Below are 15,176 nucleotides of genomic sequence, written 5' to 3' on the forward strand. Positions count from 1 at the left end.
GGCGGGCTGTTGAGGTCAGTAAACAGTCCTTGTGTTGAGCTTGCAGGACCACTGTGTGTTGAGGTATGGAACATGGCTTGGGTCTCCCATGGGCCTGGTGTGGGCAAGAGTGGGACACTGTCTGGAACAGCGCTGTGCAGGGAAAGAGCCCTCAGACCGCCTCACCTCTAGCTCCAGCCTCTGCTCAGCCCTGCTCTCTCCTCCTGTATCTCTGGCTCCCCTGTCAGAGCTCATGGTTAATGCCTTCTTTGACAGAGCCCTGTGGAACCGCATTTCCTCCATTGCGCTCTTTGTGGAGCATGTTCTCCTGGAGACTGAAAGCCAGATTCCCGAGCTGAGTCAGCTGGTAACCAAGCATGTCTTCTTACTAGACAAGGTGAGTGCTGGGCTTCAATAAGGTCTGCCCGACTCTGAGCAGTGTGGAGAGCTGAAACCTCCCGACAGTTTTCTCTGGTTGCAGCGCTGTTTCCCTAAACCTTATGTTTTTTTTTCCAATGGATTATTCCTTTTTTAATAATTTATATTTATTTTATGTGCATTGGTGTTTTGCCTGAACATGTCTGTGTGAGAGTGTCAGATATCCTGGAACTGGAGATACAGAGGGTTGTGAGCTGCCATGTGGGTGCAAGGAATTGAACCGAAACCTGGTCCTCAGGAAGATCAGCCAGTGCTCTTAGCTGCTGAGCCATCACTCCAGCCTCCTTCTAGAGATTATTCTAAAGCAAAGGTTTGATTCCCCCAAAACTAACATTTCTTTTAAAGGTTGGTAATATATACACAGCCAGTCACTACATTATTATTTACAAGTCAAAATATCTCATGATATGGAGGTAGGACCCTAAAAGAGAAGTAGGGGAGTCAGTGGTGGTGCATACCTTTTTTATTTCAAGCACTGGGGAGGCAGAGGCAGGTGGAGCTATGTCAGTTCAAGGCCAGCCTGGCCTACATAGTGAGTTCCAGGATAGTCAGAGCTACATAAAGGAATACTGTCTAAAAAAATAAATAGCAAAAATTCCGAAGTTGGAAATTTTGTGTTTTGGAAAGCACCATAGTCAGAACTGTGCAGATGGTTCAGTAGAGCACCAGAACTGGCACAAAAACGCCAGATGTTGTGACTTGTACTTGTAATCCCAGCTTTATGAAGGTGGCGACAGGGGATGCCTGGGGCTCTCTGGATGGTCATGATTAGTACACTGAGTCTTTTAAGAAGGGGGGTGGGATGAGTGTGGTGATGGCACCTGAGGTTGTCTGTCCTCCCGTCTCCACACGCATGTGGACATGCACAGATGACTCCTGAGGTTGTCTGTCCTCCCGTCTCCACACGCATGTGGACATGCACAGATGACCCGAGATTGTCTGTCCTCCCGTCTCTACACGCATGTGGACATGCACAGATGACCCCTGAGGTTGTCTGTCCTCCCGTCTCCACATGCATGTGGACATGCACAGATGATAGCTGAGGTTGTCTGTGGCCTCCAGTCTCCACACACATATGGACATGCATACATGAAAAGCACAGTCACAGAAACTACGATGAATAACGGATAGCAGTTCCACCAAACCTGATAATCCAAGTTATCTGAGTTTATACAGATAGAAAAATAAGATATTGTAATGATTTTTGTTTTTGATTTATTTATTCATTTATTATGTATACAATATTCTGTGTGTGCCTGAAGGCCAGAAGAGGGCACCAGACCTCATTACAGATGGTTGTGAGCCACCATGTGGTTGCTGGGAATTGAACTCAGGACCTTTGGAAGAGCAGGCAATGCTCTTAACCTCCGAGCCATCTCTCTAGCCCTTTGTTTTTGATTTTTAAAGGCATTTTAAATGTGAGATTGTTTTTTTGAGGCATGGTCTCACTATGTAGCACTGGGTGTCTTGGAACTCACTATGAAGACCTGGCTGGCCTTGAACGCACCAAGATCTGCCTGCTTTTGCCTCCCAAGTACTGGAATTAAAGGCAAGCACCACTATGTCTGGTTATACTTAATTTTTATTTTATGTGCATGGCTTTTATGTGTTTTGCCTGCATGTATATCTGTGTACCACATGTATGCCTGATACCCAAGGAAGTCAGAGAGATTGTCAGATCCATGGAACTGGAAATACAGGTGGTTGGGATTCAAACAACTGCTCTTAAATGCCAAAACACTTCTCAAGCCCCCAAAACTTTGCCAACTTGCTAAGTGAAGCATCACAAGGGTCTAGTACTGTAGGCACACTATAGTCAGGACTGGACCACATGTCATCAGTCACTGAGACCATGGTGTTGAGTCTCAGGCCCCCTCACGACTCACTATTGCCCTTCTCCCTCAGTGTCTTGAAGAGAACTCAGACCTCAAGACCCACAGGCCATTTGTGGCTGTAACGAAGATGCTTTGTGAATGCAAGGACAAAGTCAGCAAGACACTCAGCAGGTGAGCTGTGAAGGATAAGACTCCTAGAGCGAGCTCTTCTACACCTGCAATTGGGGTAGAAGGGCGCACTCCTTCCAGGCAGCTTTTCTGCTCTGCAACTGATTGTCTTCTTGGTTGTAGGTTTGGTATTCAGCCATGTCACATCTGCCTGGGAGATGCACAGGACCCTGTCTGTCTGCCTTGCGATCACGTATGTTGTCTACCGTGCATCAAAACCTGGCTCGTCCCAGGGCAAATGATATGTCCCTACTGCTTAACTGACTTGCCAGACCAGTTCTCACCAACTGTTTCCCAGGAATACAGGTAAGACGCCCTTTCTCCTAAGCTTCCTTCCTCTCTTTTTCCTATGCGGTGTCTGGAGATGCCAATCTTCCTTCAGTCAGCTTTCCCTGGGTCCAAGGAGTGGCTTCAGAGAACTCTCAGAAGAAAGCCTTCCTGGACATCTGCCTCAAAATTCTTTTCCCAAATAAGACAGGCACAAACATGGAGCCAGCAAACTCAGGGGAAATAAACCAGAAAGTCATAAATAATGTCCTTGAGAGAAAACCAAGGATGTAGGTTTGGTTCGGCATCTTTTAGTGGGGAGGGTGGGAGTAAGCTGGGGATGGAACCCAGGGACTCATGTAGACTCAGCATGTGCCCGGCCTCTGACCCATAGCCCTGCCCTTATCTGCCCTCCTTGTATGTATGTGTTCATGTGGGCGGGTGTCCATGTGTGTGTCAATGAATGTGAGCATGTGTGCAGATAGAAACATCAGATTATCTTCTTGATCACTCTCTACCTCGCCTTTGGGACAAGCACCTCACTAACCTTCAACTCTGCCTGGCTGACCAGCCAGTGAGCTCTAGAACCCTCCTGCCACCCCCTCAGAGCCCTACTGCTGAGATCAGAGGTGCAAGGACGTCCTCACCAGTGGCACCATCTGCCCAGATCCTCAACTGTCCTCTTGTTACTCTCTGACCGAGGATGAAGGGAGACGTAGCCCAGCTTTCTAGAGATGGACAAGCAGAGGCCACAGCAGCCCAGACCCTGTTACCCTCTCCTTCCCCATGATCTAGAACACCCAGCGGTCCAAACACTGACAGTCTTCCTAGAAGCAATATTGACACTGTTACAGGCTGAAGATCATTCTGACCATTGTAACTCATGTCATTTGTTGATTCCAAACAAAAAAGCTAGCCTAGTTTTAAACCCAGCAATTAGAAGACTGATGTAGAATAGCCATGAATTCAAGGTCAAACAAGCATTAAGGCAAAATATTATGCAACCTCACTCTGACTGGAAGGGTTGGGAACACACTCTCACAGACATCCCTGTCTGGAAAGGTTGGGAACACACTCTCACAGACATCCCTGACTGGAAGGGTTGGGAACACACTCTCACAGACATCCCTGTCTGGAAGGGTTGGGAACACACTCATACAAGTGTTTCATCACAATCCTCAACCCGCCCCCCAAGCAAAGCCATCGCGAAGCACGCCCAGTTCCGGAACATGTGTAACAGCTTCTTCGTGGACTTGGTCTCCACCATGTGCTTCAAAGATGACACCCCTCCTCAGGAGAGCGTGATTGACAGCCTGTTGTCCTTGCTCTTCATTCGAAAGGAGCTGCTGAGAGACGCTTCCCAAAGTGAGTTGTCTGCTTCCCATAAATGTAAAACCCAGATTTCAGCTCAGCTGTGTACCGTGATGTGCACCACAGCCCCTTCTCTGGTTGCAGGGCACCGTGAACACACAAAGTCTCTGTCTCCATTTGAGGATGTCGTCGACAAGACTCCTGTCATTCGCTCTGTGCTCCTAAAACTGCTTCTCAAGTACAGGTCAGTGGCCCTCACTGCTTCCCTTGGCTGAGTCACTCAGAGGGTGCGGGTATGGATTTCCCATAAACTGACATAAGCAGGAACCATGTGTCTCTCTCCACAGCTTCCATGAGGTAAAGGATTACATCCAGAACTACTTGACCCAGTTAGAGAACAAAGCCTTCCCAACAGAAGATAAAACAGAGCTGTACCTGCTCTTTATCAACTGCCTGGAGGTATGACAGCTGTCTGTAAATGGAGGTTTCTCTCCTGCCTGCTCGTTCCCAAGTAACCTTTTAGAGGCTTATATTAATTATAAATATTTAGCCGATGGATCACGCTTATTACTAACTAGCACTTAAAGTTAAATTAACCCATTTCTATTAATCTGTGTATTGCCAGGCTTACCAGTACTCTGGATCTTGCTCCTTGGGAATCTGCTGGCATCTCTCAGACTCTGCCCTTCTCCTGTATCTCTGCTTGGATTTCCCATCTCACTCTATCACGCTTAATGGGCAAAGCAGCTTTCTTTACCAGGCAATGAGAGCAACACACATCCACAGTGTACAGAAAGACATCCCAAAGCAGCTGTCCCTACATTTCTTTTGAACACCGTGACCCATGCAGTTCATACAGAGAAAGCATTTCTGAAAACCAACAGGACGCCACTCTAGTCAGTACAACAGAGATGCGTGCTTCTGTGTGACCGCCCTCCACAGTGGGTGTACAGTCGTGGGTTGCCTGATGGTGTGTCAGCACTTCCTATCCCTCAGGGGCCACTGTGGGGTGATAGCACTCCGTGATGTCTAAGCCGTCTTCACTCTGTAAGTGACTCTGAAGTTTGCACAGCTGAGTTCCCAGTGATGCATTTTACAGACGGTGATGCATGCATTGCCACTTACTACAAAGAACAAAGCACCTCATAGCACAGAATTGGCCGTGGTTATCCTCAGCTCATCACTACAGACACTTTCTACTTCCCCATAGTAATTACCTTTCCCCTTGTAAGTTTGCTTGCTCTCATCCATTCTGCTCTGACACAGACAGGAATGCTACTTTTCCTCGATTCCCAAAAATGAGCACTGTTGCTCTCCCTTGACTGTCTTTCCCACGGCTCTACACAGGGCTTTGCTGATGCAGACTGATGCCCTGTTCTCTGTATCCCTCATCCCTCAGGACTCCATCCATGAGAAGACAAGTGCTGGCTGTAGAAGTCACAAGCAGGACCTGAGAGAGGAAGGCCATTTCCTTAGGACATACTCCCCCGGAAGGCGAGGCCCAGAGCCTGCCAGCACAGCTTCGGTGGAGTACCTGCAGCAGGTGGCCAGAGTCCGCCTCTGCCTTGACCTGGCTGCTGACTTCCTCTCGGAGCTTCAGGAAGGCTCAGGCAAGTCTGCTCTACAGAGATCCTCGGCTTCACAAGTTCGGGATCTATGGAAACCTGTTCTTAGGACATGGCTGTCCTCTTCCACAAACCCTGTCCTCTGTGTTCTTCCACTAAGGGGTTGTAAAGAGCAGGCTCAGGGCCTCTGGATGGCTTTCTGATGTCCTCCCACTGTCCCTCACCTGCTCTCTCCCCGATCCCACAGAGCTGTCTGAAGATAAGCAGTGCTTCCTGAAGCATGTTGAGCAGTTCTGCACCCGCGTCCAGAATGATTGGCACCGTGTGTACCTGGTGAGGAAACTCGCAAGCCAGCGTGGGATGGAATTCGTGCAGAGCTTCTCCAGGCAGGGCCATCCATGCCAGTGGGTGTTTCCCAGGGGTGTCATCGAACAGCAGGTGAGGAACAGGGTCATGGGCATGAAGGACAAGCTTCTTATAGCCCTGTTTGCAGCAGACTCTGGCTGGACTGTGCTGCTCACCTGAGCCCTCCCGATCCAGATGGGAAATGGGCATTGCCTCTGCTTCAGCATGAGTTAAACCACCCTACCGCAGGGGGACATTGGTTTGTTCTGGTGTGTTCAGCTTTGATTTCTCACGTAGCTGGATACAGGGAAGGTAAATGAATGTTTTTGGCCTGACAGAAAACTGTCCTTTCTACCTCTGGCAGCTGGAAGAGAACAGGAAGCCAGGGCTAAGAGCGATGACCAAGGTCATCCAAGGTCTCACTCTTGTGCCTTTTTGGCGCGCAGAAGTCAGTCCACACTGTAAAATGGCACTAACAATCCTGGTCTTTTTATTCTTCATTATTATCATCATAATCATCCCCACTGGGGCTCAGAAGTGACAAACTTTTTGTCACCTGGGCTCGACGCAGTGCTGGGAGTGAATAAAGCAAGCAGCAACAAAGTCAGCACAGGCCCTGCCCAGGCATCCAGGCTACAGAAGACTCAGATAACTCCAAACAGAGTCAGCAGGGGTCCCTCTTCAGTCACCTATATGTTTCGGGGGACCGTCTGGTGCCTTTGTCTGTCTAGAGTTCTTTGCAAAATACCTCTCATTATCCCACTGTGATTAACCCTCTGTACTTCTGGGATTGCAGAATGACGACCCGAGCCAGATGGACCGTTACTTAGTGAATGGTGACGAATACAAGGCTCTTCGTGATGCAGTGGGCAAGGCTGTACTCCAGTGCAAGACCATGGACATTGGGGCTGCTCTGACGGTAAGATGCGTCTGGTCTTCTCTCTGGTACCCTGGACATTGGGGCTGCTCTGATGGTAAGATTCATCTGGACTTCTCTCTGGTACTCTGGACACTGGGGCTGCTCTGACGGTAAGATGCGTCTGGGCTTCTCTCTGGTTCTAGGAGGCACTCCCTGGAGGCCTGCATCTTCCTGTGCATACGTCAAACAATAGACTGTGCAGCTGAGCATCCCCTAGAGTGACACTGTACTAGCAATCAGATGTGCCTGCCTCCTGCCCTACAAGGGAAGCTTATGGCTGGAACGGGTGTAGTGACACTTGAGCTGGCCTATAGGTACCGAGACCCTGGTGAGGAGCTGCTCCAGGCTCACTCAGGACTGAAGGAGGCTGGCGCTCCTCACAAAGTTCCTCTGGAGAATCATGGCTCACACATGCACCTGACTGTTCTGAGGATGATGCCAGGGTTTTATTCTGACTCTGCCTGTTTGAGTCCCTGCTCACTCTGCCATTGTGCTGAGAAGAGAAATCAGACACTGTCTCTCCTTAGGAAATAGTGACCAAGGGGACAGATGCTGGCTGTCTAGCAATGTGCATGAACCATGGAACCCCAGAGCTGTGGCTCTCCCTTCCTCAGACATGTTCGGGGTCAAGGGACTGAGAAGAGCCATGGAACCTCTAAATCTCACTTGAGGTCTTTGTCTCTCTACAGGCCTGCAAAAGCCCCAAAGCCCAGCAGACGGCCTACTTACTGCTGGCCTTGTACAGAGAGGTGACTTCTTTGTACCGTTCCCGCAACACCACCCTCCATCCAAAACCAGAGGTGAGCTGTCCAACACAGCAGGGCTTGTGTCTGCAACCTCATCTCTGAGAGGGATTTCTAAATTAAAGTCACAACACAAATTAGGCTCATAATTCTCTATGATAGAGGTTTTCAACCTTACTAGATAGAAGATCTATTTTCACTTTAACCCAAATCTTTCATAATTACAACCAAAATTGAGTTCAAAACTATAAGATAACACGGAACTGTTTCTATGTGAGGATCTGCCCTTCAACTGTGATCATTCATCCACATTTACCTTGATTTTTGGTATTAAAATGTGATGATAAGGCACAAACTATGAAATTTCATTGTTGTTCTGTGTTTTCTGAAGTACTTGGGATGGCACTGCGCCTGCTGGGTCGGTGCAGACCACAGCATCTCAGTGGGTTTGTTTTTCTGTTTCTGTTGAGACAAGGTCTTGCTGTACATATGTAGCCCAGGCTATCCTCAAACTCATGAACCTCCTTCCTCTGTCTTCTAAGTCCAGGGACTATACATGTGCATTACCACATTCATGTACAATGTTGGTGTGTGGTGTTGTTTTGCTTTTTGATACAAGGTATCATGAAGTCTGAGCTAGTTTTAAACTTGAACTTCTGATTCTCCTAGTTCTACTTCCCAAAGGTTAATACGTGCACACTGTGCCCAGCCCTACAATGTTGTTTTGAATCATGTTAATGTTAAAACATCTTTCTCATCAGCAATGCGAGGCTATGAAAAAATTCATTGAGGAAAGCAAGATCCTTTCCACTCCTAACATTGGATCCTTTGCCAAGTTGCTAGTGGATAATGCTCTGCCCCTGCTGCGGACCAGGTCTGCTCACAGCAGCCTGGAAGGAACAGTGACTGAAATGGCCGTCCATGCTGCAATCATATTCTTGTGCGGACAAAACAGAGTCTTGGCGCCCCTGAGGAACTTGGCCTTCGATCCGGCCAACATGGCAGTAAGATCACTTCAGTTTTCCCTCTGGATCTTCAGGGTTTCGTCCCTGTGGACAGCAAACCTGTGGACTTGAGAACCGTTAAAACCATGTGTTTTCTTTATTTTAATCCATCTGCCCACAGTGGTGGTGGGAACTTGGCCTCCCTCTGCTGTCTCTCCCAGACTGCTGAGCATTGTAGTAGTCAGATTAGGCAGGAATACGTGATACAGTCTGGGTAGTCCAACAGTGGCTGTCTTCACCCAGGAGAGGCCGAGAGCCCCAGAGTTGCTCAGTTCACTGTACTCAGGCCTCTGTAGTCCCAACCTGACGCTGAAGACCTAGAGGATTCCTGGAGAGACACTGATGTCAGTGACAGATGGCAGCAGTAGCAATAGGCAGATGAACTCATCTGTGATACAGAAGCAGTGGATGAACTTGAGAGCACGGTGGGAAGGGAAGCAGGCGAAGAGCAAAGCTTTCCCAGGACCTCCTTTCATATAGAAAGATGCCACTCACATTCCCAGTTCAGATAACCTGGTTATGAAGATCCCTCATTGATATGCCCAGTGGTTTATCTCTTAGCTGATTCCAGATCCAATCAGACTGAAGCCAAGATTAGCCACCATAGGCATCCCTGGCAAATAGTTTTAGGCTGAGAAGTCAAGGACTTCCTTGCTCTGACCTAAGTTCTAAGGCCACTTATGACCTGTCCTGATTTGGTCTTTCAGAATGCTTTCCTTCCAACAATGCCTGAAGACCTGCTGGTTCAAGCCAGGAGCTGGACGGGCCTGGAAGGTGTCCACTGGTACAGTAAGTGTTGGCATCTTGCTCCTCTGAGCACAAATGATCAGCCTGTGACTACACAGGCCTTGGGTTATGCTTGGGGTCCACAGTTACCTTTGGTGACCTGCAGGACAACAGGGTTATACAGGATCCATGATCTGCCTGCCATGTGGGTCTTACCCTCTTACATCTGAGTCCAGGCAAGGGGTCTTTTCTTTGTACTTTCTAGAACATTCCATTTGGGAGAAGAAGGGACTTGAACGACAGTGAAACTCATACAAAGACAGAGCAGCAGTTTCTGACCCAAAGATAGCTCTTCTGTTGTACAGAACTGGAGGGCAAGTCATGTGACCCAAGGCTTTGTGTGAATTTTCATGTTGCTTTGAGTAAATAATCCTTTAAAGTATTTGTAATGTTGTGGCCAATAACAATAATAAATCCAAAGAAAAGAAAGGAGGAAAATACTATTCACTATGCTGCCAAGTTAACTACTTGTGAATCAGGACTCTAATTTCTCTTGATTTCTAAAACTAAGGTCAGACATTTCTCACTACCACATGCATTATAACACAGGGCACACATCAGACGCTGGCTTACAATACACCGGGTTGTTCAGTTCCCATGGAGGCGCTGAGGTCGTATTATCCTTGCTCAGGTTCAGAAGGGCAGAGTGGGCCCCAGTGGGTCATGTGGCCCCTTACTAGCTAACGTGTGTCCTATTCTTTGAACAGATTGTCCCAATGGCCATCCGTGCTTTGTAGGAGAGGTGAGTTTTGGTGTTTGGTTGGGTGAAAGGTCAAAATGTGTTTCCCCGTGCTGAGAATAGGTGGGGGGGAATGAAACCTTGCCCTCTGGTGAACCACAGGCTTGCTCTGAGGACCACTCAGGGAATTCCAATAAGACTGACTGCTGAGCGCTGTTCTCCCATGGTCTTCATGCAGCACCGTGGGCAGGCAGTCTCCACTGGGGGCCTGCTCTTTGACTTTCAGGACAGGCAGCAGCATGCTTGGCGTCCGTGCATCTGTGCAGTAGATTCTAGTGCCAACACCTACGGGAAGTGGGACAAGCTACAATGTTTCCAGACGTTGTCTCAGAGCCATGGACCCCAAAGGGATGATAGTTTGCATTCAGGCTTCCTCAGACCACACAGCAGGGTCAGGGAATGGAAAAGACTTCCAAGGGTAGCCCCATGTAGAAGAATGAATGTAATTGCCATCAGGGAAAATCTATGTCGACACCAGACCCTGTGCTTGCTGGCTACCAGGTTAGGGTGACACACGCTTATTAAAGATGAGACGTGGAGGTTGCTGGAGAGATGGCTCAGTGGTTAAGTGCATTGCCTGCTCTTCCAAAGGTCCTGAGTTCAAATCCCAGCAACCACATGGTAGCTCACAACCATCTGTAATGAGGTCTGGTGCCCTCTTCTGGCCTGCAGGCATACAACCAGACAGAATATTGTATACATAATAAGTAAATAAATAATTTTTTTTTTAAAAAAAGGATGAGACATGGAGGTTAAAATCCAGAAGTAATTGCTCACCTTTTCCAGATTCATGTACGTGCCTGTCCATGAAATGTGGCAGAAAGAGGCTCTTCCCCAGGCTGCTCTGGGCAATGGAATTCTACAAACTGGAGAACAGCAGCTGCTTTGGTGCGCTGTGGGCCATGTCTTATAGAACATATGCACACCAACTAAGCTTTTCTTGGTTTTCCCTGACAGGGTTTTTCTGGCTTTTCTGAAACTCAATTTTGTAGACCAGGCTGGCCTTGAACACACAGAGATCTGTCTGCCTCTGCCTCCCAAATTGTGGGATTTAAAGGTGTGCACCACCACCACCCAGCTCCTTCTAACTCTTTTAAGGGGTTAATAAATATTAAGTTAGTAAATATTATGGTTGTATTTTAAAAAATAAAATATAAATCTTGCCTGGCAGTGGTGGCGCACTCCTTTAATCCCAGCACTTGGGAAGCAGAGGCAAGTGGATCTCTGTGAGTTTAAGGCCAACTTGAGCTACAGGCAAGTGCCAGAACAGGCTGTAAAGGGACACAGAGAAACACTGTCTCAACAAAACAAAACAAAGAAACAAACAAATGAATAAATAAATAAAAATCTCCCATGTATATAAAAAAATCATGCTGGAAGCAAGTAACAGCTTGTATACTGGTGTTAGACCCTGAAGCCCTACGATGAGTGCACACGTCCAGGAAAGGGAAAAAGAACTGTGTATGAGAAAGAAAAATGTGCTCAGGGTTTCCTATCAGGTGCCAATCAATTTGGGATTCAAACTTAATCTACTTTTCATAAGTCTGCACTTGCCCACAGTTAACATATTACAGTTAGTGTCCACCCTGTCCCCATATCACACCCCCGATATATACACACACAGATGAAGCAATCCCAGTGACCTCCTATGGCTGAGCAGGGTCACTACACAGCGGCAGTCATGCATGAAACATTACTGTTTACTCTAGTGTGGCATGCCAATGCAGCAGAGCGTCTGTCCGGACTGCCGTGCTCCGATTGGAGGCCTCAATCACAAGCCGCTCCCGGGCTTCCATCCTATCAGGTATGTGAGCTGCTCCTCCTATTAACTGGCTCTGGGCTTCAGGACTTTTCCTACTCTTTCTCCTAAACTGTCTAACTTGTGACACTATCATACATCTGGATCTATGTCATGCTCGCCACCAGGGCCAAGGCCCCTGTCAGCAGGAAACCATAAGGTGCTGTCACTGGTCTTAAACACAGAGTGGCCTGCACATTAATACTTGCTAATACAGACATGCTCTGTGGGTCCTTGGGCTTACTCCTAGTAAAAGTTCATTTACTATTAACAGATGTCCTGATTCAGGACAGTAGCTTCAACCAACTGAAACAGGATCTGCCTATCTCAGCATGTGCTACCTGACTTACACTGGAAACTATCTTTCTTAGTTCTCTCTCATCTCCTTTCCACCCACCTGTAGTTTGGGTCCCCCCCCTTTGGTATTTCTTTTGTTTTGTTTTAAACATATCCTCTTATGCTTGGCTGTCCTGGTACTTACCATGTGGACCAGGCCTGTCTCAGCCTCTTCAGTGCTAGGATTACAGGGACATGCCACCACACCTGACTTGTTTTTGTTTTTCAAGATGAAGGATGCATAATCGGGCTTGTCAAATACTGTCCTGCCTTGGTCTGGGTGAGGGCTGAGTTTTAGGACACCCACACCACATTCTAAGACCCTTCATGAAAGTTGTCCCTTATATAAGGGGACACAGGAATTAAGGAGAATGACACCTTTCCCATATGCTTGGCATCGTCTAGATCGTCCACAGCACCTGTCACAGTATGAGCGCTGTAGAAAGACTTGTCCTAGTGCACTGTTAGGGAACTGGGACAAGAAAGCAAAGCTGCCCTGGCTTTGGTTTGTAGTTGCTTGGCTTTGAAGGGACAGAGGGTCTGTTCCAGCAGATGTCACAGTCTAAATAGCAGTCTGTCCCCGGCTTCTGACACAGTGCAGCTGGTCACATCCTTAGGATTGGTTGATGGGGCTGATGCAGTCCATACATTCTGGTCCATCTGTGTGGTCAAAGCTTACAATACCCCAGCTGCTTCTCTCCAAGACCTGGCAGGAAGTTCTCGACATGCAATATCTTCGCAACTGAGTGCACACACTGCATCTCCCACCTACTATGCATGAGGCGAAATGGTCTGCAGAGTGTGGATCCCAGTTTATGACTGGGGAAATGAGAAGAACATGGAAAATACAAACATGGGCACAAAATGTCCCCATTTCAGCTGCCCAGATGGCGCCTGCTTCTGTCCTGAGGCCTTCTCAGGGATCAGCAGCCGTGGCCATTTCCTGTACCCCTTTAAACTGAGTCCTGGGGGAGTCAGCCAGCCAGAAGGCAGGTCTGAAAAGAAAATGATGCATAGGCAGGCGTCCCAGGCCTAGAAGAAGGACTTTCGATGTTGTTTCCTCAGAGCATGGAGCCCTATCTCTCAGTCCTGAGAATCTGAGATGCCCCTGTAGCTAAGAAGAGCAGCCTCTTTCAATCTCTCCCTTGTCTCTTCTCTTCTTTTCCAGTATTAATGAGGACAGAACACAGACTGGCCACGTGCTGGGCAACCCAAGGCCCAGTGGTGAAGCAGTGGCATGTGACCGAGGGCTGTCCCCAGTGGTCTTCATTCTCACCCGGCTACTCACTCACTTGGCTATGCTTGTGGGTGCCACTCAGAACCCCCAGGTACTTGTGATAAGCTGCTACACAGGGGAGGATCCTGCTGTTGTTTCCCATCAGCCCTTTGCTCACCAGGGTCTGTGAAGTATGAGTGCGTTGTTGGTACCTAATATGCCAGGTGACAGAAACCTAACGTCTCCTGGCCTTCTCCACCATGGCATGGACTAGGATGAAGTGCTTGTCAGATGATATAAAATCCATTTCTTTTCTTTTTTCCAGACAGAGTCACTCCGTAGCCCTGGCTGTCCTAGAATTCACTCTGTAGACCAGGCTGGCCTCAAAATCATAGAGATCTGTCTATCTCTGCCTCCCAAGTGCTGGGATTAATGGCATGCACTACCACTGCCCAGTGAAATTTTATTTTTTATTAATATTTTCACAGTTCTCCAGAGGTCAGAGTTCTATTACTGAATAGTGGAGTTGGTTTATTTTAACTGATAACAATTTTCTACATTTCTGAGACTAGAGGTCACCTGTACAGACATGTCAGCACAGATTCACTTTCCAAGTGCAGCATGGGGAAGCTACGGTCATCTGTGCTGCATCTCCCTCATATTAGCATTAGCAGGAGGGGGAAGTTCAAGGTTGAGGCCATCTACTCTCAGACAACACCACAGGCTGCATTTCCTGTTTCTTCCACCTTTGCTGATACATCCCGCAGCAGTCATGCTGGCGTCCTCCTCTTCCTGGCCCCTCCTGAGCTCACCACCTCCTCTTACACGAAGTGTTCTGAACGTCTGTTTTGTTACTCCCAGGCCCTGATCAGAATCATTAAGCCTCAGGTTCAGGACCCACAAGGCTTCCTGCAGCAGCACATCCAGAGAAACCTGGAACAGCTAAACAAGATGCTGGGCAGGAGTGCAGACGAGACCATCCTTGTGGTACACCTCATCCTGCGCAGTTTGCTCCAGGAACGACACCCCGTGTTTGGCCAGAGTAAGCAAAGGGGGCAAAGGCTAAGCTGGACTTAGGGGCCATTTCCCATGGCTCCTGAGTGAGTAAAATAAACTTGAGCTAAGCATGGTAACCTATGACCCTAGTACTTGGGAATCTGAGGCAGGAGGATTGTTGTGAGTTCGAGACAAGTATGGGTTTCACAGAAAACTCCTTTAATAAACAGGGAGGAGATGGGAGAAAAAGCATGAACTCTTACTGGGGCAAAGAGGCTGCTCTGTTCCTCCATCCATCCACCTACCTAACAAGGACCTCTGACCTCTGCTTCTCGGGACTGTTTACACACAAGTGCAAACCCTCTGTGATGGAGACACGTGTCCTCTCCAAAGCAGACGATGTGTGTCCAAGAGTCAGTGACTGTCCTTGCTTCTGCTCTTTACTAAAAATCCCATGGCTGTACACTAGCCCCAGAGTTGACAACGCACTGTTTCCTTGTGCACAGCACACTCAAGACAAAGCAAGCACTGCTCCCTGAGCTGACGCTTCTGCTCTAAGCCTCTAAGTCTACTAGGAAAGGCAGTAAATGTCACTGCAGATGACATTATTTGTTTTTTTAATTTAATTTTATTTTTTTTGTTTTTTTTCAGTTTTTTGAGACAGGGTTTCTCTGTAGCTTTGGAGCCTGTCCTGGAACTAGCTCTTATAGACCAGGCTGGCCTCATACTCA

General features: G+C 48.0%; 1 protein-coding gene and 1 long non-coding RNA gene across 8 annotated transcripts in view; one reads left to right on the forward strand and one right to left on the reverse strand.

Moving 5' to 3' along the window:
- The window catches only part of LOC146893367 (E3 ubiquitin-protein ligase RNF213-like), a 90,553-nt gene that overhangs the window by 63,661 nt on the left and 11,716 nt on the right, over positions 1-15,176 (forward strand). For all 7 annotated transcript variants that reach the window (XM_087909672.1, XM_087909675.1, XM_087909674.1 and 4 more), the window contains exons 43-58: positions 256-376; positions 2,323-2,423; positions 2,544-2,726; positions 3,883-4,052; positions 4,143-4,242; positions 4,346-4,457; positions 5,398-5,608; positions 5,811-6,001; positions 6,705-6,827; positions 7,517-7,627; positions 8,332-8,574; positions 9,282-9,363; positions 10,068-10,102; positions 11,809-11,903; positions 13,402-13,561; positions 14,311-14,491. In XM_087909672.1, coding sequence (XP_087765798.1) covers positions 256-376; positions 2,323-2,423; positions 2,544-2,726; positions 3,883-4,052; positions 4,143-4,242; positions 4,346-4,457; positions 5,398-5,608; positions 5,811-6,001; positions 6,705-6,827; positions 7,517-7,627; positions 8,332-8,574; positions 9,282-9,363; positions 10,068-10,102; positions 11,809-11,903; positions 13,402-13,561; positions 14,311-14,491 — 2,219 coding nt within the window. The remainder of the gene's footprint in view (positions 1-255; positions 377-2,322; positions 2,424-2,543; positions 2,727-3,882; positions 4,053-4,142; positions 4,243-4,345; positions 4,458-5,397; positions 5,609-5,810; positions 6,002-6,704; positions 6,828-7,516; positions 7,628-8,331; positions 8,575-9,281; positions 9,364-10,067; positions 10,103-11,808; positions 11,904-13,401; positions 13,562-14,310; positions 14,492-15,176) is intronic.
- LOC148120734 (uncharacterized) overlaps positions 1-15,176 on the reverse strand; it is a 42,492-nt gene that overhangs the window by 10,341 nt on the left and 16,975 nt on the right. The gene's annotated exons all lie outside the window — the stretch shown is intronic.

The sequence above is a fragment of the Myodes glareolus genome, chromosome 9 (assembly GCF_982192425.1).
Source record: "Myodes glareolus chromosome 9, mMyoGla1.1, whole genome shotgun sequence".
Taxonomy (NCBI): domain Eukaryota; kingdom Metazoa; phylum Chordata; class Mammalia; order Rodentia; family Cricetidae; genus Myodes; species Myodes glareolus.